At 40.9% G+C, this 22,854-nt stretch overlaps 1 protein-coding gene across 8 annotated transcripts in view; it reads right to left on the bottom strand.

Moving 5' to 3' along the window:
* KCNT2 (potassium sodium-activated channel subfamily T member 2) overlaps nucleotides 1-22,854 on the bottom strand; it is a 197,967-nt gene that overhangs the window by 32,843 nt on the left and 142,270 nt on the right. For all 8 annotated transcript variants that reach the window (XM_053667314.1, XM_053667318.1, XM_053667319.1 and 5 more), the window contains 7 exons: nucleotides 21,580-21,729; nucleotides 19,978-20,207; nucleotides 17,775-17,988; nucleotides 15,370-15,475; nucleotides 14,175-14,347; nucleotides 6,412-6,546; nucleotides 476-587 (listed from right to left, as the gene is read on the bottom strand). In XM_053667314.1, the coding sequence (XP_053523289.1) occupies nucleotides 476-587; nucleotides 6,412-6,546; nucleotides 14,175-14,347; nucleotides 15,370-15,475; nucleotides 17,775-17,988; nucleotides 19,978-20,207; nucleotides 21,580-21,729 (1,120 nt within the window). The remainder of the gene's footprint in view (nucleotides 1-475; nucleotides 588-6,411; nucleotides 6,547-14,174; nucleotides 14,348-15,369; nucleotides 15,476-17,774; nucleotides 17,989-19,977; nucleotides 20,208-21,579; nucleotides 21,730-22,854) is intronic.

Genomic DNA, 22,854 nt, shown 5'->3' with positions numbered 1-22,854 from the left:
CAGCACTGGGGAAGCGGGGTGAAGTTCAAAAGCAATTGTAAAGGAAGCAGTCTTCCAGCCAGCTGTGCTGTGAGCATAAATAAAAAGCCACTTTATAAAGTGCATCCAAACCAGGGAAGTTTGGGAAACGAAGTAAGCGGAGAGAGAAATGAGACAGAAATGTCTGCTTTGTCTATTATTGTCATCCTCGTCTCTGATCTATGATTCCTTGTCGCATTTTTCGCTCTGCTTAGTTTTGCTACCAGAAGTGTCAGTGACACAAGATGACCAACCAAGGGACAAGATCTCTCCCACATATTCACTCATGATAAAAAAATAGTTTAAATCCATTCATTCACATTAAAAAAATCTGCACATGAAGAGTTTAGCCCCGATAGGAATTCAAAGCAGCATTTTTAGTTTTGCTATCTCATGGCATTTCTTTCTACACAAAGTCCCAGAGCTGTTTTTTCACACCCAGGGAGATGCGTCCTACCTTTTCCAGTTTTGAGAGGGCGAGGGAGTAGCAGTCTTTGGCTCGGAACTGCATGAAGCGCATGTTGGCCGGGTGCGTGAGCTCTGTGATGATACTGAGGCTGGAGAACAACCTGCAAGGCGAGACGGCGTTTGCTTTACACCCACGATGTTGTGTGGTGCAGTTCAGACCCGTGTGTTTCTGAGTGAGCGTAGCCCCAGGCTCAGCCACAGCCACAGGAATTGGCTGCAGCAGCCCCTGCCTCCCCACAGGCCCACCCAAGGCCATGGGTTTTTGGAAGAAGATGTTAACCGATGTACGAGCACTACAACAAAAAATAAATTCAATAGTTTGGCTTTTATGACACATTTTCTGTCTACAATTATGAACAGCACAGAAGAGACACTCACAAAGCTGACATCAGAATTTCTGAGGTCACTGTATGGCAAATGTCGGTATGGAAATGTATGAGATTAATAGCATCATTTGGCAAAAATTGTATGTGATGAGCTTATGGGTCACATGTGAACCTTTGATCTCCTACAGCTTCCTGGTCTCATGGTACGCAATTGTAAATCTCAGTTCTCGCTGCAGTGTACTTCTGAGGAGTGGAAATGTTTTAATTGAAATAATATTTCATCGTAATGAAATGCGATCAAGGCTAAGGTCAGTGTTGTTCTCAGAGGACCCTGAGAATTTCCATGTGTGCAATAGCTTTGCATTTACTTCCCACGAAAACACACACACATTCACACATATAACCCCCTCCTGCCCCGGGAAACAGGGGCCAGGCAATGCCACAGCAAATGCCTTTTCATGGTGGCCGCTGAGGTCGATCTGATTTCCAGTTGGTGCCTCGGTCGCTTTTCTGGTCCACACAGGTTGAGATTCTTCAAGGCAGCCTCTTCCCCTAATGCTCTGGGATGTTCTCCACGCAGGATGACTTTCAACTCAGCTCTGGCCATTTAAAGCTCCCACCACCCAGCTGAACCCATACCTTGAACTTGAACTGATGGAAACATGCAGGACAGAGACACCCCGGGGAGGGCTCACACCCAGGCGGCTTCGCCAGCTGCCCTCACTCTTCTTCCAGGCTCGGTCCCATAGTGAGCCGGCGGTGCTTCCACTGGTCTGAATGTGGACCGAGGGGCCTCGTGGGGGCCATGCCGCTTCTACAAGGGGAGCCCAGTCTCTGAACTCAGCACCGCGGGGAGTGTGCGCATTTCCTCAGCTCTGACTCTGTAATCCCAGTGAGACTGGCCAGAACCTGTCTCTTACCCCAGGGCGGTCAGCCTGGCTGCCTCTGCACACCCGCGGGTCTGTTCCCTGGCCTGTGGCCAGACGTTCCCTGTCTACCTGCCCTGCCCGTCTGTCTCCACTGGGCCTGAGGCGCCAGCTCCGTTAAGACTCTGAAAAACCCTTAAAAATACCTTGAGTTTCCTGTGAAACTGTATGCCCTCTTGGTTCAACTTCATGGGCAAATGTTTGAGCCTTATCTAATCAGAGCCTTTGAAAAGTATGGTATCTGGTCTTTCATAAAATCCACACTTTATAGGAAGAAACAGCCAGTAGTATATGGCTTCTGCTCCATTCTGAGAGCAAATATTATCATATTTCTTATCCGGGTATGCGGCAACAATTGGAAACATCAGTAACACAACACTTTCTAATGTTAAAAAATCACTGTGTTTGCGTAGATACCCAGTCCCCACAGTAGTGCGGTCGCCCTGGGCGGGTTGAGGAGCCTCTCACTCCCGATTCTGGGGGGGGGGGGGGGGGTGCAGGGAAGCCGAGTGAGGCTGTTAGTGACGGACTGGACTCAGCCTCGGTTGCTGGTTCTCAGCGGTGGTATCACTCTTTCAGGAGCTTTTTTCTTACGTTGCTGTTTCTGCTTGACATGCACTTTCCAGACTGTTCCATAAAGTTCCTCTCAAACCTAATGGAGATGAAGTTCTAAAGTTGTCGAAGGCAGCGCCGTTTTCTCCCACCCTGGCTCACTCGGGTTCACTACACCTGTCTTGGCACTAAACTCCGGTTGCTTTCATCCACGCTTTGGCTTAGCTCGCTGGCTACACCCCGACAGCTAAGAAAGGCAACCTGTCCCTGTCAAATGGTGCACCTACTTCTTTAACTAATAACTCTTTGTTACCATAAATAATTGCTCAATTCTTCTTGGTGCATTTTTGGTTCTGTACATGAGCTCTTGATGAAGAGACTGTTACAATTTAACTACTTTATGTAGAAGTACTATATTATCTGTATTCTTTCAGAAGCGCTTCTTACTCAAACATTATCAAAGATAGCAAGTTTAGAGAAAGTTATTTTTGGGGGGAACCTTTGAAAAATTAGAAGAGTGATTTGATGGGGGAAAAAAACAGTTGACTTCTGGGCTGGCACCTCTCCATCTGGTAAGCCCAGGAAGCGCATCCGTCTGCCAAATCTCATACCACCCAGGAGTTCCGAAAGTATGTATTTCAGAAATATTTTAAAAGAACAGTGTCACTGTGAAAATTAATAAAGGAAGCTTCAACTAAAACTGGGATGCGGAAGCCCCATAGGAGGACCTGTTATATACTCTATAACCTGTCAATTACTCTGGAATGCATCACCATGCCAAGGTCAAGCTCAGTTCATTCAGTTAGACCCGACAGGACGAGAGAGCGCTGGTCCGCAAGATCTAAAAAGAAGTATAAAGTGAAACTCCTGCCTTTAAATTAGACTCTATGCCCTCATAGAGGAAACTACAAAAATTCACAGTTTACAAGACTGTCATATTTTTCTAACGGTGATAAATGTGGTGGAGTGAATGTTCTCAGATTAAGTAGCATGATACCAGTGAACCCAGAGCTTGTGGGAAACCTCTGGGACTCCGCTGAGACAGGAGGCCAGAGAAGGACTTCTAGGCAGGAAACAGAGCTGCCGGCAAATGAAAATGTATCTTGTCTTTTGGGAATTTTTCTTTGAAAAATAGAGCTTTTGTCTCTCATATACATTATTGAAACCAGATGAATTTGTGATTACGTGGAGAACATAATAGAACATAATCCTTCTCTAACACATGGTTTCCAATATAAGTACACACACCTGTGGCTAGACACATTTGAGGTCTTAGGAAGAGGGAGTGATAATACGATCGGCCCAGCCAGGCATGTGAACAATTGGTAGAGTTGGAATTAGGGCAGTGAAGTGTACGGGACATGCACCTGTTCTGTTCAAGGTGAATGAACCTGGAGCTTTAGTTATTTTAAACGCAGGAACTGAGTGCGTTAGCTAAGCCTGCCACCTAGTGAAAACCAAGGACTAAATAAGACTTAAATAATAAGACATTTCATTGCAGCAGCTTTTATGTTTCTAATGTATTACTTGTATTCAAGTATAAAATTTTATACTTAAAATTTGAGCTGTCTCATAGTCTTATTTATGTATTTTTAAAATGCTAATGCTGTACATCTCTTTCTGAGCCTTAACATGACCCACATACTTTTTGCATATAGAACGTTTTAGAAATTAAATGACATAATCAGTCTCTTTTCCCTGGGTACTAGGATCATACTAAAGCAATAATATATTCCAAAATAATCTAGTTTGATCTACTTAAAACTTGTCTACAGTTGGTTTATGTTCTGACTTAGTGGTGTATGTATCATTGTGGAGAAGTGTTGAATACCTTAAGGAGGAGTCTCTGCCTGAATTAACTCATCTGATAAATATTTTTGACATGCCCAGTTATGCTAACCAATATAAAGAGGAAAAATAGACTTCACTTTATTCCACAGACTACTGGTGATACACTGGTAGAACTCTGAGACCAGCCGTTTGTACTGAACACATACTATTTTTTCTTGCCCTTCTTCCCTAAGCAACACAGTATAATAGCTACCCAGCATTTACACTGTGTGAGATGTAAGTAATCTAGAGATTACTGAAAGTGTACGGGAGGATGGGCCTAGGTCATGTGCAAATTCTATGCCACTTTATAGAAAAAGACTGGAGCATTGTGGATTTGGGGACCCAGGGTTTCCTGGACCCCATGCCCCGGGATTACAGGTTTGTAACAGAGACTGATACCTAACACCAGGGTCTAACTGGGGCATCTAACAGTTCTTCTGAAGTTTCTGCTTGAAACTATTCAGCCTATTCAGATGGACTTGTGCACCTGAAAACTGCACACTTTCTAAAATGTTTTGCTGAAGACAAGAAATCTTAACAGTGAAGGGGCGCAGAGTTATTCATCCATTCATCCTTCATCCTTTCAACACCTGACGACCCGCAGCCTTTGCCGGTCAGTTTCCACGTGCTCAACTGCCCTTAGACATTCCAGCCAGTCAGTTTGTTTTAAATGGTTAATTAGAGCCTTCACACCTCTCAGTAAAATGAGGGTATATTATTACCTTGGAATCAAAATAATTCCTTCAGATACTATATAGTAAAAGTCCAATCCACAGAAACTTTACTATAGTAGAAAAAACTCTCAGAAAGTTAAAATTAAAATGGCATGTTTAATCCGAACAACTTAAGATCCTTTCCAGTTAAAACTGTAATTAGCTTCTGCTTAGCATGAATTTTTTTAAGTATAATTTTACTTTATTCACCTGCTATAAATCTTATTCTTCTGAATTAATTTTCTATGCTGCAATTTCCTTTTTTTATTTTCTAGAGAGAAAAGACTTGCTTATACCAGTCATATTTTGAGCATGCGCCATGCTACCTGTAAATGCACTATCTTATATAGCTCAGCATGTCAGCTCCATTCTAAAGAACCCTCCTTATTATAGTACTTTAGAGGGTGTAGTTCTCCGGCTGCCGCAGAAGGTTCTTATACTAGTTCAAGGTCGATTTTCCAGGTGCCACGATGGAATCTTTGTATACCCAAATCCCGGTCTTTGCATTAACACCCCAAAAGGGTTAATTTAACTACTTTTCACATGCATTTTATACCGATGAGGGAAATCATTTCCAGAAGGTCAAGAAGCGTACTTAAGAGTGAGTGTCTGCCAGCACCTCAGATGGCAGCGGTGCTGCTGATAATTGCCGCAGCTCCCGTTGATGGAGTGACTGAAAAGAACCAGGCATGGATATTTTAAAATGTCTAACAACCTGTGCTTAAGACATTGAGGCTCAGAGAAGGAAGGTCACACAAACATCCAGACTGTCTTCTGAATTCTGAGCTCGAACTGTAAACAAATAATCACCATCAATACAGCTTTTGCTATAATATGAAGAAGCCACAAGGGGAAGCAAGGGGAGCGGACCACAGAGTTTGGATGGTTTCAGTGACTTCCGCTGTTCGGGAGCTCAGCTATTTCATTCAGACTTCTGCCAGACTCATAGAGCTGAAACAGTCGTTTAGATATTTGCATTTTCGAATTATTTTAAGAAGAATTATCTCTAGTGGCACAGCTGTCTTGATCTGTGGATGACTTGGACTTTGCTCAGAGCATGAACTTTTCTCTGCTCAGGGTGGCTCCCTCTCACCCAAAGGTGACCGCAGTGGGGACTCCGGCCTGGGTGAGTTTCACAAACAGGGGCAGGAACACAGTGCGGGTAAGGTCAGGCTCCGCCCTCACAGCCCCGTGACCTTTCACTCCTAGTTACCCAGAATGTAAGGGCGTGCCTTTGGCCAGTGGTCTGCGTAAAACCAGCAGGAGAACACGCAGAGTCCACCACGAATCATGACGGCTACCGAACATGCTTTCTAGGCTCTGTCCTGGCCAAACTATACAAGAAAACAGATTTATTGTTCTACTTATTTTTTAAAAGAATTACTAACCTGGTGTCAGAAATTTAGTTTCACACAGTGGCAATCGACCAGTGGGCATTAAAGAAATATTTGTATTCGGAGCCAGTGAATGATGGTGACGTCATTGTAAGTGCCCCATGTCCCCTCTTACACCTGCTGTTGAGGGGACAGGGAAGGGCAGGGAAGGGCAGGGCCGGGCTTGCGGGCCCTTCAGTACCTGAACAGGGTCTGCACATTCACGATGGTCTTGGCATCGGCCATGTAGTCCTCCTCCGCGCTCATGGTGCTCTCCTTGTCCACCACCACCATGTTCGCCGCGAACGTCACTCCGCACCTGAGCAAGTCGTCCAGGCTTGGAGGGAAATCAGGAGAGAAAAAGGCACTTTCAGCAAAGCCCAGGGCTAGAGGGGGTTGGTACTCAGACTCTCGGTCCCCTGTGCCCTGACCTGTGGCTTTCACTGACTCGTGCCCCAGAGATGCTAGTGGGACAGTGTTATCTACCAATGGGAGGCAATGTGTGTATTTCTGGAGCTCTTTATATTTTATTAGATCTCGACTGTGTCAATGCATGTGCATTTAATAATAGTTATTAATTATTTTAATAAAACATGGTACCAAAATGTTAGAACTATATTTTTACAGTTAGCATACTATTTCCAAAACATTTACCCATTTTTTTAATCCCTAAAGGGAGTGCTTTTGGTAATAGTACAAATGAATGCTTATGTTAATTGGGATGGTTGAATCTTACAAAGATATATAAAACTGTGATGTTTATTTTAGAATTTCTATTATTTCTTTCTCTAAAGCTCTGAATTACAGATTGGCTCTTCCCTGCCCAGAACATATACAACATGCAAATATCAGTGGTATTCAAGCCTACTGTTTAGTGAGCCTCTCGTTTTTTGACTAAGTGACTAAATGACCTGGTTTCCTGGGTTGCACTATTGTGCTAACCTAGCTTATGAGTTCCTACAGGTCGTGATGGTCTCTATCTCTGAGAAGTGTGCCTGTCACTGGATGAAAGGAAAATGTTACTCTCAGAGCAGAAACCAGGAAACCACTCTCTCATTGCCTCTGCTTCCTACAAACTAGAAAAACAGGTCTGAATCGGATGGGAGAGTAAACTTGAATGAGTGTAGCATCGTTCTAGGTATAGAGGTGGTGGAAGACAGGTGAGAATCAGGCTGACTGGCTTCCACAGCTTCTGATTTAAGACAGGAGGTGTAAACCGTGAAGAACAGTAGTTCCTTTGAGATTCTTGAACTGGAGTCAGTTGCCTACAGACCTTTTCAAGTGCTGATTGAATTAGCCAGTGGGAGGGGCTCGCCTGCCTCCCCTGGGAGGCAGGAGGCAGGATTTCTTACTCTGTTAGAAGGCAGAGAGCGTCACCAAGGCTCTGAGTCCAAGGTCCCCAGGAGGGGTCCAGAAAAAATACTGCACTTGAGTCAGGAACAGTGTTCTGTGGTAGATTTTATGGCTAAAACTGGGGAGACAGAATGTTATTCCAAATAAACATCCTATGGGGAGAAGGGCCATTCAATCAGTATGGGGACTGAGTTAAATCCCTAGGAATACTTCATTTGGACATTCCATTTATCTAGGAAATTCATTGTAATTGTTCTTACATCTATTAAAATGCATAAATAAAGAAAGAAGTAGGTGGGAAATGAAGGCACTATGGTCCCTTAGGGGCCATAAAAATTATTGCCTCGGCCATGTGCCTTCAGCCCACTTTATTATAATTTTAAATCACTGTTTGATATTTCTGATTGTAACACCTTTTCTCTGTCATGGAACATAATCTGTCCATGACACTCATAGATATAGGAGAAGGGAAAGACAGGTGGTAGAAGGTGGGCTTGCCTAGAAAAAGATGTACAGATAGAAGTTATGGTAGGAAAGATGCCTATGTCATAAGCAATAGGTCAATGAAATTGAAATTTGACCAAAATTCCTCTATGAAAGTACCTGTACTAGACTGCTAATCCCTTAAGGTATCAGCTAATGCTATACCCAGAGTACTGGCTGTTGTGGTTTACATATAGTCTTGGCAAGTGAGATTAGTAACTATTATGAAATGAGCTTAAGTCTAATCGAAAATATTTTTAACCAATTGGAATGGCCTATTTGAACGCTGGGCCAATATTTTTATTCTTCGCATCTTAATTTTAAGTTATTATATTTAAATTCATTTAATATTGCATTATATTCTCTTTTCCTTTTTTATTAGGCTGCCAGTGCATTCTTATAACTGTATCTTGCCAATGTATTCTTATAACTGTATCACTTTCCCATAACCAACCATCTTCAGCATGGCTGCTTTACACAGTGTGGCCACCAGATGGCAGAGCAAGAAAAAAGTCAACAGGGATGGAAAAAAGTTCCAGAGGATAAATAATGAGCCCTGTTTCCCTTTCTCTCCTTCCCTAAGACTTTCAGGGAGAACTACAATGTGAATGTCAGAGTGTAAGGGAGTGTGTTCGATTTCAAAGGGGTTTTCGAAAAAATTTCAAACAGGAGCAAAAGAGAATCGTGAACCCTCACGTACCTAACAGTCACCCTGCTTCAACAATTATCAACCTGGAGTCAATCCTTGACATAGGAATTAGATGCTCTCAGGCCTTCTCTTCGCCATACACACTTGTTCAGAGGGCAAATTCGTTTTGTGGTTTACACAGGCAAAGATGGTGGGAGGTTCGTTTCTTGTCTTTTAAACATCCTGTTTCCCTAGTGAATTTGAATTGAATCCTATCATTTCAAAGAAACATTCCTACTGATTAAATGTGGAGTAAGTTCTCTTTCATAGATTTACATCATTTTTATATATCTAACTACACTACAGTTAGTTGGTTAGCATTATGACAAGTGATGATGTGAATTTTAATACAGAGTGGAGGCTAAATACATGTCATTCTGTTTGGTCTTCGATGCCCCCACAGCCAAAATACTGTCCTAGTTAATAACTTTGTTTTTTCAACATCTACAGGGTGAGATGTAAGCGTGAAGGTTCTCTGTTGATAAAGTTAAACATTTCATTTTGAAGGCTCTGGCTGGTACTTCTTAAAAATAAAAAGTTAACCTATTTTATAAGCATATTAATTTTACAATCTTTTAGTACTTACATTTTTATAATGTCATGTTCATGCATATAGAGGAATCTGTATTTTAACACTAAACCATCGCACACATTTGACCTTTTAAGTAACACGTTTTTAGAAATGGTGAACTCTGATATATGTTCTTGGAGTACACGCATTCAGAAAGGCTCCGTTTTATAACCCTGACTTAAAAGTGAGCGTTTCTGAATTACATGGGAGGTCCCCTGCAGTTAGGGCCATGGTACCAATGCATTCTCATGCTGAAGCTGCAGACTTTTCTCTACCAGATATCAAAGGCAGCAATGCTATTAACCGACACACAACTGCAACAGCTTTAGCAACTGGACAAAACGGACAAAATCGACATGCAGCAAAATTTGCTTTGATTCCACCACAGATTACTGCTTAGGAAGTTTGAATGCAGGATGGCTACAGCTCAGAACAATGCACTCTACATGCAGATTACATCACGTATGCAGAGCTAGAACAGCCCATTCCACTGATCATGCAACACGGGGCACAGCGCGGCGGACCACAGGACACATACTAGTTAGCGTGACACACTTCGCCACCTACTTGTCAATAGAGCCCACCATGTAGTAAACCATTGGGAACCAACAGATTGCGTCCAGAAAGTGTATTTCTGGCCTAAGTGGTGGATGGGTTACAAAACGAAACACAATGTCACAATGGCGGCAACACTTCCAGGGAAAGGAAGTCGACTTAGTTGGCATTTCCAGAACTAAATACTGCTGACAAGATTAATTTAGGTACTTTTTTGTTCTTAACATTAGTTAGAAAGTATCACTTGTACATACTATAAATAATACAGTGAACTTGGAGTTATAAAAACAAGTTTTCAGCTTTATAAATCAGAAACATTATGGCATTATGCTACAAAAGTACCGAATTGATACTCTTAATTATGACTAAAAAGTCTTGTCAGTGAATTTAAAAATTATTCTTGCAGAGGAGACCTTTAAAATGAGAAACGAGGAAGTTTTTTCTTAATTGACCCAGAGGAACTAAATTAGCCTGCCTACTGAGAGCAACTTTCTTGAAGAATATACAGAATTATACCCCTTAATATATCAACAGATCAATAAATAAATGTAGTATATGTAACCATGGAATATATGCATTGTAAAAAGTCAGAGTACAAGTAATTCAACTTTTAAATTATTGAATTTCTTAATACATATTGTTGAACAAAACAGACTGAAATTAGCTAGTAATAAAAAATAAAAATTCAACAAGTAGAAAATAATTGATATTAGTTACAGAAATAAAAGGTTCACAGCACTAGTCAAAGTCTGAACTCACATCATCTTTTTAAAAAAGAGGACTCCTCACAAGTCGAAAGCATCACGTCCTCACGAAAATCTTTCACTATAAAAATTGCCACTATATGCAAATATCATTAGCTAATTATTACTAGGAAATGAAAAGGTTTGTGAATTTGCATGGACTTGAAAATTTGAAGATCATTATTTTTCCACTTTACGAATTCCTATAATAAACTTAATTTCTTTATTTCAAATTCAAGAAACGAAGGCAGTGAGATAGTTTTTTTCCTTAGCATTTCATAATTTCTCTGTTAAGTAGGTTACTTCTCCCCTAAAAGTATGTAAGTAGTTCTATTTCCACTGCTTAAAATAAATTTCCCTTTTCCTGTTTATTGGGTCTGCACACCAGTCCACCCATCCGTTAGAATCCTGACAGTGTTGGCTTCTTGAGTGGTGGAAGGGAGGGACACCGTCCCTTCCTGACTGATTTTTAGGAGTCCAATTTCGCACTAGCGTTAAGATGAATGTTGTACTCGTTTTACAAACGAGATGAGTGGGGTGTAGAGAGAAGGTTGGTAAGCGACAACAGGCCTATCTCAGACGCGGTTGCCCCCGTCTGTGTGAGGCCAGAGTGTGGATGCCTTTAAGGAGAGCGCTGGCCTCTCGGGCACGTTAACCAGGACTTTGGAGATCAGCAGCCTGCGTTTGCTTGACTCTCTCTGGGAAAAGAAGACGGATTCAGTAAAGGGCCAGTGTGACCCAGACGCTGTAAAAATTAGGGTCAGACGCCTAGACCTTGCACTTCAACTTGGCTTTGCTTTGGGTCACATGTTCCAAAGCTCTTCACTCTCGTTCCCATTTCTCCCGAAATGCTGTGATCAGATGACCGGATGACCTTCGAGGTCGGGGTAGAGATCGTCATGAAATCATCATGGCACAACCACAGACGAAACAAAGCGGAGGGCCAACCAGGCAGAACTCTGACCGGCCCTAAGGAACCAGTGTCAAGCACAAGGCGTTTTCCCTTGGGGCTGGTTTCCTTTAATCGCCGTAAGGGATCTGCAAGGCTTTCTACTCGAAAACATGGTGACCACATAGTTTGACACCTTATGCGTCAATGTCATAAATGTAATTCATATATTCAAATCCCACATGTACCAGGATTTCAAATCGGTTGTTATTTCTGTTACATTGAATTAATTGGCCTTTCAACTAAATTTCCTAAATAGCCACATACTGCGAATTATTTTCATCAGTACTCGTGAATTTAAAATAAGTCCAATCCCACTAAGCTAACTAATACGTGTACTGTGGACAATCATTAGGGTGCAGATTCTCAGAACATGGAAAGCTTTTTAGAATTAAGCGTTCTATTCAAAATTTCTTAGCAATGGTGTAGAGCACACTGCGAAATGCTAGCCACTGCAGAGCAAGGGATCGCCTTCTTGGAAGAAGGGTTCCATAAAACTTCCTGGAACATGACTCAGTGGTCTTTAACTTCTGCTCCCTCATTTCTGATCAAAGGAAGAGAGGACAGCAAATAAAAATATTAGATACCACTTTCGGGAAGTACTCAGAAGCTAATAAATTTTACAGCATGCCCAGTTATACCCTCTGGAAGAAAACAAACCCCACAAAAATCCTGTAACAGCCAACGTCATGGGAACAGTTGGATTGCAAAATGTTAAGTCATGAGAGAAGCAAAGGAGATTTTTCATGCAAAATAACCCAAAGTGAAAGCCCAATTTTTGTTTCTAAAAAGAACTGACCATGTATTTTTGCATATATCAAAAATCTGTATGATAATATTATATAGGAAAACAATGAACTATGAATGAACTAGAAAGTTCTAATTCTAGAATTGATCTGGGCTTGCAATTGGCTTCTAAAGCAGGGGGTGGGGAACATTCCTATAGGATTGAGAGTTGATGCTATTTCTGGGTAGCTGTTGTCAGGATTGGGTTGAATTGCAGGACCCCCAGCTGGTATCCCCAGCCAGCATTGCTTGTTGGAGGCCTGGGGAATGCCCACCCCCAACCTACATTGAAATGGGATCCAGGAATGCAGATAGGAGATACACACATCAGTGGGGCGAGGACCGCTTTTACCCTTCACCACAGGGATGCTATAAGCACAGTCATGCTTCTCTCTTTCCAAGTCTCCTCCTGTCTCCCTTCTGTATTCTAGGGCCTGAGTTAACCCACCTTGGTCCAAGCCACACCAGAAGCAGGTGCTTCATGGCAGTCAGTTTGCAAATGCCCTTGTCTTCAATCCTGTCACTAAGGGAGTGGTAAAACTGAAGCAAAAAAGAGCTAAAATGACACGTTTGAATTCACATAGTTAAATGGGCATCTCTGTGTGACAGTTCAGCCAGTCCCTTAGCACTTTCCACCAGAGAAGTCCCCAAATTAGCATCCAGTCAAGGGCTTTGGTGAGTTTGTAACCAGTCTATTGCCAAGGCCACCTCACAACCCACCTCTTATGCTCCTAAGATTCATATGAAACGAGTAAGCTTCCATGTCTTGTGACATTAGGTCCAAGTTTCTGTTCCCCCACACCTGCCCTAAATTGACCTCACCTGTGCTGGGATACCCACTTAGTATCAAAAAGCCACTGGGTCATCATACGTGAAAATAATTAAACTGAAGTCTCTAGGAGTGTGCTCAATTTTTAGAGTTGAGCATCATTGTAATGATGATGCTAAAAAAAGATGCATCAGTAAGTACCTTGATATTGGTATGTTCAGAATAGACAAAACCATGAAGTGGTCATATATTGGGGAGCTAGCTCTGTTTTGAGAAATTCCACTTGATAAATTTTAAAGGCAGAGACAAGACCACAGATTCTGGCCTCATTCAGTTTATCCTGAAATTTGCATCCCTTTGGAATTTAAGAAGAGAGCTGGAGCATCCTACCCTATGGTGTTGCTCTAACGACCATCTGCTGCTAATTGTCAGTCACAGAGAGGAATATCATAATTTTAGGGTGCAGTCAGTTTGATCATAGCATTCAGTGACCTATATTTATACTTGCACAAGGATTTTGAAATGCTTGCATAGTCTAATTTCACAAGAGTATATCAACCTAACATTTTCCAAGTGAGTGAGCAAGGTAAAGCATTTTTTATTCATGTTATGTTAGCAAATGTATTCTTCTAACAGTGGAAGAACCACCATAACTCACGGCACAACAGAAAATGGATCATTAATATGCCTCTCTGATAATGAAGGGTTCTTTAGAAAGACAGTGAAGCACCCAGTGTGGGCAGAGCTCTTCCAGTCTAGTTGATTCATTTGAGGAAAATAACTGTAATTATTTTGGTGGCATGTGTCCCACTGGTATGGAGTGATGACCACTCGCAAAATACTTCTAACCAGAATGCTGAGGGTATTTCAGCAGTGTTTTAAGTGGTATTTGTGAAATACAACCAAGTTCAGTGATTAGCTGGTACCACAGCCCAGAGTACATCACCAAACACATCACGTGCCATAATGTGTCTGATTCAAAATATTATAAGCAAATGCAAAGTATTTTTGATGTAATATTAAATACTCTTCATCTTGCTCATGTTATTTACTTGTAAATATACTTACGGGTTATCCAGTAACAGTACGATAGGATTGAGTTCTTTCTTTGGTCTATAATACGCCCTGAGAGGAACAATAAAATTATACAATCCATTTCCAGCCGTTTCAGCTGCAACTATAATTAGTTTATTTTTGAATCCATAGGCCTTGGCATCTTCATAGTAGTTATGCTGACAACTCTAAAGAAGAAAAATGATACAAAGGAACACCATGTTCATACCCCACTAAAATTTGGTGAAAAGATATTACAATATATGGATGTGTAAACTTAATCTAACCCAGGAAGTCCTTTATTTCCCAACAGATTTGAAAATAGTCACATTTTCCTATGTCCACTTCTCCAGCGTGTTTTAGGCAATGATATGCGTGATCAGACAAATCAACTGCAAATAGGTAGCATAATGTGGGGGAAGAAAGAATCAGCAACATGTGTGTGCACATGTTCTACTGTAAAGTAAACTTATTGCTAGGTGATATGTGGGTGTCTTTGTTTAAAAATTATGGCAATGTTCATGCGTATGAAAACATGTCACATACGGCAAATATATATATAACTTCTACTTGTCAGTCATACTTCAGTGAAGCTGGAAAAAAGTGATTTACCTGTGACTTTCATTTCCATAAATAAAGTGCTAGCATAATTAAAGAACCTGGAACAATTGGCAGCACAGAATATGGGAAGGGGTTCTGTGGTTGTTGGAAATGAGAGTTCACAGGTTTGAGAGCTGGGCACCTCTGTGAGTCACTGGGTAGTTTCACAGAGAGACAAAGCACTTGAATAATCTTAGCACAGCGAAGAAAGTAAAACTCACCATATTATGTATTGCACTTACATTTGCAAAGATAATATGTTTGAACCTAGTTTACTCTGTACAAAATTATTTCATATGTATTAGACTGTAAAAGTGATTTGGATATATGTAATTACAGAATATAGTAATTTAAACAAATATTTTATTTATTTTATTTTTAGAGAGGGAAAAGGGAGGGAGAAAGAGAGGGAGAGAAACATCAATGTGTACGCGCCTCTCCAGCACCCCCTACTGGGTATCTGGCCCCTAACCCAGGTCCATGCCCTGACTGGGAATCAAACCTGCGACCCTTTGGTTTGCAGGCCAGCACTTAATCCACTGAGCCACACCAGCCAGGGCCAAAATAGCATAATTTAAATCTGCAGGAAATAACGGTAGCAAATGCTTACCTTGTCTAGTCGTAAGCAGCAAAATGGCACTTTTTCATGGAGGAGATGGCAAAACGTGGGCGAACTTCCTATGTAGGGGGAGTAGGGTGGGTAGCCTTTAGCGTACCTGCAAAGCAGTATGAGATTCTGCATCACCTTGAATAGCACGGCAGAGCTGGATGATTAAGTCAGAGCTACGACCCTCTATTTCGGTAAAGCCGGATACAATGCCTTTATGTTGTAGCTACATTTTGATAAGGAAGTAGATTTAGAATTGGGGGAGGCATATCAGGGCCCATCGCCTGGTTTTGTGAATTAAACGTGGTTTTTATATGTGTTAATGGTTGGAAAATATCAAAGGAAGAATACTATTTCACATCACGTGATATATGAAATTCAAATGTCAGTATCTACAAGTTGTTTTAGAACACAGCCAAGCTCTTCATTCACTGCATTTTCCCAGGGTGCGTTCACGCTTCCAAACAGACGTGAGTAGTTGCTGCAAAGACCACGTGGTACAAAAAGTCCGAAATACTTACTGTTCTTTACAAAAGAAAGTTGCCAATCCTCAGTTTAAAAAATTCGGATAGATTTAAAAGTAGTCATGTTAATTTTTACAGAACCTATTTAAAGCAAAATCTATTATCATGATTCACTCTATCAATATTCATTAGTTATGGATGCATTACTAACAAGGAGTAAATATTGAATTAATTACTGAGTTAAACACCCACCCAAAGGGGTTTTGCTAGAATCATGCTTAAAATACTGCCAAGGATTCAGTTTGCTGACTAAGAAAAAAGCACCACCGGCACATTTGGGCTGTGCTAATTTGCAGACTGAGACTGTCAAAAAGGACCAGCATGGATGAAAATTAAGAAATAAAAGGAAATTTCCTGGAGGCAAAATTCCTGTATTCAGTATGAACAAGCTCTCCTTGTTTTCTTGACAAAAAATTTTACTTTCTGATAAAAAAAATAATTCAAATCTAGTTGAAACTATTTTCCCGACATCATTAGCTAGGAGGTACAATGGAACACATTTGGCAAATTTAAAAGTTGGGAATTTTCACTATCACTTCTTCTTTTTTGCTTTCTAGAAATAGAACATCTCTACCTCTTAATCCTTTTAGCAGCGTGCACAAGGAAAGACTTTCCATCACACTCCACCACATCATCGCTACCAATCCCCTGGGGGTCGAACCTCTCTTCGTGTCTAGCAAATATCTTGTAAATACATTGGAGCACTTTTGATTTCTTAAAGTGCACCGTGTTCTGTGCCTACATCAAAGTTACATGTAATACACTTGTAAAAAGTGGGAAGAATGAAAGAAGGATTTTTCCAAGTTCCGATTATATTTTCGTTAATTCTGGTTTAATCCAACATTCACTGATTGCCTGCTTTATGAAAAACAATGGGAGAAGCATCTGAATAGTGTTATCATCACCACTACTCACACTTCCCCTAATAATCAACACTCACTGAATGCTTACTCTGCACAGACAGCACCCTCACAAGCACATTTTCTGTAAGATCTCAGTCTTCATGTGAACATTAGGAGGCAACAACATACGAGCAGGCTCAGTGTGCAGGACAGACACCAAGGGGCAGACGGTTTGATCAAATTCACTCACACAAAGCCCCGGGAAGGGGAACTGAGATGGAAGACCAGTGGTTGCCAGCTCCCCGGTCAAGGCTGCTGACCACCACACTTTGCTCACAAAAGGGATATAACGTGGGAATATGACAAGTAAACAAACTCTACCGAAAGCTAAAAGTGGGTTAACTGCGTGTGCATCGCTGCTCTTTACTGTGGAAGCTAAGGAAAGAGAACAAGAGCATTTATTCATCTATTCAAACTATTATCACTGCAAATTATGCAAAAAATACTGCTGCACAGGGAGATAAGAGGAGATGTGTGACAGAGGAAGCTCTGTCACATGTTATTGAATAACAGATCGAACTTCAACATGGAAGAAAGTACATTAAAGGTAAACGGTACAACATAACTTAACCCAAACCAACAATCACAAAAAGGCAGCTTCTCTCATGCAACTACTGACTAATGGACTTTTTTCTTTAAGGATAAAGGATACGTTAGAGAAAACTGCCTGGCAATATCCAGGGAGGGGCGAAAGTGGGTTTACAGTTGTTTGTATGGAATATAATGCAGTCATTAATAGATAACAATACAAGAGTACACTGTGTTTCAAGCACCCAACACTGCAAACCTACTTTTGCCCCACCCTGTATGAGGAAATCAGAAATCTGAGGGCTTAGAATACTTTACAGCCCAGAGAGCCACTGCCTGGTGGAAGGCCGGCGTGGCAGGAAGGTAGAGGACTGCTTCTGGGGCTGCCTCTGGGCTGACAGCAGTTCCCAGAGCAGGCACAGATGCCAGGAACTCTGGGAGTGTCCACACGTACTCTAAGTTTGAGGGCATTTTTTCATCTGGTGCCGTTTCGTCTTCTGATTGGTCGCTGAGAAGATCACAGGTTTGGATGGATGATGTGTCTGCCACCTCCAGAACCGGCGCAATGCTGGGCCTTCTGATCTCCTTGATCCCTTCTGAAGGAAGGGCCAGGGTAGGGCCACTGGCCGATCGGCAGCTCGTGTCCTGCAGGTCTATAGCCACAGTACCTGGCGCAACGAGACAGGAAAAGCCGTCAGGGCGCCTGCCGCTGTTGGGAGGTGTCTGACATTTCATGATGGAAGGGACATGAAAGGCAACGAGTGTAACAAGGAAAGCTCGTCTCCCCTTTCATCTCCAAAGTTACACACATCTTTATCCTGGGGGCATTTTTGCCCACTTGGACAAAAAATACTATATTTGTGTAAAAGTTTATTGGCTGAGTCTAGCTCTACAGCACAAAATGTAAGATCTGTGAAATGCTGAAATGCCTGGGAATTTAAAGTTTTTAAAAAATCCCTCATTTCAATGCACATTTATATAAAGTTAACAAAGAATTACTGGGTACTTCAATTCTTTGGATGTCTCATTGTATTGTCTTCCCCTCCATTTTGGTGACTTATCTTTCTCTTATCTGTAACCACTTTTTATAAAAGAACCATTCCTATTTTATACTTATAAGACAAAAATTCATTGCCCTGGCTGGTATAGCTCAGTGGATTGAGTGAACCAGATTGAAGTTTGATTCCCAGTCAGGGCACATGCCTGGGTCGCAGGCCAGTTCCCAGCAAGGGGACGCCCAAGAAGCAGCCATACATTGATATTTTTCTCCCTCTCTCCTTCCCTTTCCCTATAAAGATAAATAAATTAAAAATCTTTAAAAAACAAATATTTATTGAGTACCTGCTATTTGACAAGTACAATTCTAGAAACTTGACATTTGCTGGGAACAAGACAGACAAGGCTTCTACATGTATGGATTTATCTTTAAAATAAACAAGTAGACAAATAAATAAAAAAGTCATTTTAGGTGATGACAAATACCACATAGAAAGTACGCAGAATGATGTAATGAAGAACAGTGGGGTTGGGGACAGGAGGAGAAAGGAACTTGTCCCTGTGGTCAGCAGGGCAACTCTGAAGTCATACTAACTGATTTCTGATCTGACAGACAATGATGAGCACAGAACCAAGGGGAAACCTGGGGGAAGTCAGAACAGCAAGTCTGAATGGCTTAAGGCCCTTCCCACTCAAGGTCAGAGCCTAGATTTTGTAAACACTCCTTAACTGCTGCTCATCTCTGTGTCTGGCCTCTCTGTCCTTGACACCTTCACCTCCTATCTTCCAGATGGAATTATAATCAATTAATCCACTACTTTTCAGTCTCCTTCAACCAATGGATGTCTTTTACTTTCTTCCCTAAACGAGGTCCATGGTCCGTCAATCTATTCACTCTCTTTCATATACTCCTGATGTCCCAAGAGGAAACAATAAGATTTCAAGCCAGCAGAGAAATTTATCTACAAGGATGTTGGTCCAAAGTGTATGTGTGTGTGTGTGCGCGCATGTGTGTGTGTGTAGAATTATGAAGAGAGACAGAGACGGTGGGGGGGGGGGATTTGCCAGTCTTTTGGGGGGTGGGAAATGAAGTTAGATAATGAGGAGGAATTAAAGAGTGAAGTAAAGAGAGATGGGTCTGTAGCATGTGAAAAGGCCTTTAGATGAGTTAAAAGAAAACTTGTATTTTTCTTGTAACAGAAACTACATGTGTAGGTTTATAGGTAGTTCAGTGGGAAAAATGTAAGGAACTGATTACTTGTCTGAATTTTCTTAAAAGTTAACTTCTGCGTCAGAGAAGCCAAGTCAAATGGTGAGAACGAGATAAGGGATGGAAGGGGAGTTTTAGACAAAACAAGGCATATTTGGAATAGCCTCCTGACGTGTGGGGGGAGGACTCACAAATGGAATACAGACCCGTCAGGTTCTTACATCCTCACCGGGAATATAAAACAGTTGTTGTCAGCTTTGAATGAGCTTGATTTCTTTTTTGTTTACCAATTTAACAGCTTAGAATTGTGTTCTGTATCTTTAGTTACACCAAGTGTGTCATACAAACTAGTGCATTCTGAATTTGTCCTTGAACTTTTCATACAATGGAAGTATATGTATTACTTATTTAGGAAGACACAAACGGTCTTTTCAGATGTGTCTGCTCTCACCCATGCTGGCAATGATGCTGTGGACAGGGAGCCGGGAGGGTCCGTGGTAGAACGACCGAGAGGCCTTGCTTCTTTTCTGCTGGTCTTGGTGCTTAAATGCCGAATTCTCTTCTTTGGTTATATTAATGTAAAAACAGATATCTGTAGCATTCATAATGTATCGAGGACCTGGATTCAGTAAAATGTTTTTATTATCCTCCCTCCTAACACCAATCAAGCAGACACCAAACCTTAATACAAAAAAGACAATAGGAGAGTTTAAGAATTGTAATCCAGCAAAGGTCTTCAGTGTTGCTTCCTTAAGTTTGCATACGTCAGAAAATAATTCAACTATTAAAAAGCAGGTGAAAAGTAAAGCCCCAAGTCAGAGCTTTTTATAGCTCGAAAGTATCCTAAAAGTTTAAGACTCTGATTTTTTTTAAAGGACACTGTGTCCTTAGTGTGTTGATAAACCAATTTAGCTGATTATTACATATATTTATGTATATACATAAAAAAGAATAAAAGAGAACAGAAAACATCACAGTGCATGCCATATAGTGAGGCAATAAATTTTTTGCCCATTTTGTGTGCGCGTACTGGAGCATATCATAAAATTCACACCTTACTATGGTCGCAAAAGGTAAACCAGTGTTTCTTACTTTAGTCAAAAAAGTGTGAGAGCCATTAGCCTCTAATGGAGAGGAAGGAACTTACCCAACATCATGTGAGAAGGAATCAGGGTCCTTACATTTATTTTTGTTCTGTTTCTACCATATTTGGTTTACTCAAAATGTTAGAAAAAAACAGTTCATATAGTCTTGAATAAGTGTGTGGGTTAATTAGGAGAAATAGCACCCACTGACCATAGCAAACATTATCTAAAAATTTCTACTTTTCCAGGGTATGCTCTAAAAACAAAATGCCCTGAATATTTATACTTCAACATGTCTTATGGTATTATAAATAAGTCAAGTTTTAAAATGTTTTTTAAACATCAAAAGTATATATACAAATAAAATCATATTGAGACTTAGCATGGAGGACATTGGTTATTGGATTAGTGAAATATACCAGATATATTACAAACCCTAAAAATGTTATATTAATATACTTATAATACTGATAATATTTTGATAAATATTTTTTTTGTTTCTAAAGTAAATACTTTATAAAAGGAAAATAAAATAATGTTCTATATTTGAATTAGAAGGAACTACATTTTTTTAACCTATATCTATTGCCAAAGCAAGTTTTTAAAAATGTCTAGTTTTTATAACTTTTATTATTACTTGGTCAAATTTTTAATCAACAGTTTAAAATTCAGATCTATAAAAAGATTCACTTTTATATATTGTGAATTCATAATGGATTAAAATCTTTTTAAAATAATTTAAAAGTTACTAAGGTAAATATTTCTACTGAGTTCTACTCTACCCCTGGTCGTCTGAACTTGTGGGGACCACCCAGAAGGCCCAAGTTCAAATGTCTCAATAATGATGTGAAACCTCAGAATATTTGCCACTCATGAGCACAGATCAACACAACTTGGATTTGGGGAAACCACATTTGAAACATCTGGTGGAGTCGTATTTTAATACCACTCTGGAAGCAGACACGTACTTTTTGTGTGCGTGGAAAGAGGCATATGTAAAACTCTTTCCTTCGTATTCCGCGAAAAACGCACTGTCTTCCAAGGTGATGTGGTACACTTCGTTGCCAGAGCACCTGCCGTATGTCTTCTGCCACTGCTCCGGGGACTGCTGGCCTTCCCTGCAGAACAGGAACACACACACACACACACACACACACACACACATCATGTTAGTGACTTTCTTCCAATTTTATGGCTGTGAAGAGAAATATTTCTTTGTGGTACAAGTAAGGGTCTCCAAAAGGGATCCCAAAGGTATTAAGAAAATAAATTTAAATAAGAGTACAATTTCTCTTATTCTGGAGCTGTCTGCCCATAAAATATTCAACCTAGGAAAAGTTTGTTATAAATATCCAATAGCCCTTTTCCTCCATGTTGTACAATCCCAATTACTTTTGCCGAATAAAGCTCATGAACTCTGGTAAGCATGAGAAATGCACGTTCAGAAAGAAAAGTGATAAATATATAAAAACCCAAATACTTCATAATCTCCGTAGATTCCGGGTGGGTCTACGCAGATAACAAGTCACCTCAACCATCTGCAGGGTTTCAAAAACCATTTTAAACCCCAAGTTTTCTCAGAGGATTACCAGGGAGATAAGACACTTATTGACATTATCAAAGTGTCAAGAAGTTTTTCAAAACCGTACATTTTCGGGGTGTATTTCATTTCTCTTCATTTCCTCTTCGGGATGCTGGAGAAGCTCTGCGGTCCGATTGCCTGATCTGAATTCTGACGGTGACCTTGGGAGTTATTTAACTTCTCAGCGTTTCCTTCCTGCTTCTGGGGAAAACACTTTCAGCCTCACTGGGTTGGATAAAATGAGGTAACAGAGATAAACCGCCAAGCAGATGTGGAGTCACAGTAATCCCTCTGTAAATGTCAGCTTCCGCTGCGACTCTGCTGCCGGGTGTCCCTCCTCCCTTGTCTTACAGCCGCTTTCAACACGCCTGTCCACCTGCCCAACAGTAATGCTCTGAAAACCGATACCTTCCCATGATGTCACCATGTCATGTCTTTTTGGAAAGAGGAGAATAAAACATCGATGACCAAGCACATCTGGTTGTGCCTGGTGACCACTTCCTAAGAACGATTGTGACCAGTGGGGACAATGTTCCCTTTGGCGAACAGGAATAAAATTCTTTGTCATGCACCACGTTGCTGCTCGGCACGAGCCTGCTTACCATTTAAAGAGCTGGGAATTTAAGAGAAGATGCTCGTCATCTATCTGGGTTTGTTCGGA

Source organism: Artibeus jamaicensis, unplaced genomic scaffold, assembly GCF_021234435.1.
Source record: "Artibeus jamaicensis isolate MK-2021 breed Jamaican fruit bat unplaced genomic scaffold, CSHL_Jam_final contig_467, whole genome shotgun sequence".
In the NCBI taxonomy this organism is placed as follows: domain Eukaryota; kingdom Metazoa; phylum Chordata; class Mammalia; order Chiroptera; family Phyllostomidae; genus Artibeus; species Artibeus jamaicensis.
The sequence above is the reverse complement of the archived record's forward strand: the minus strand, read 5'-3'. Positions and strand labels throughout refer to the sequence as shown.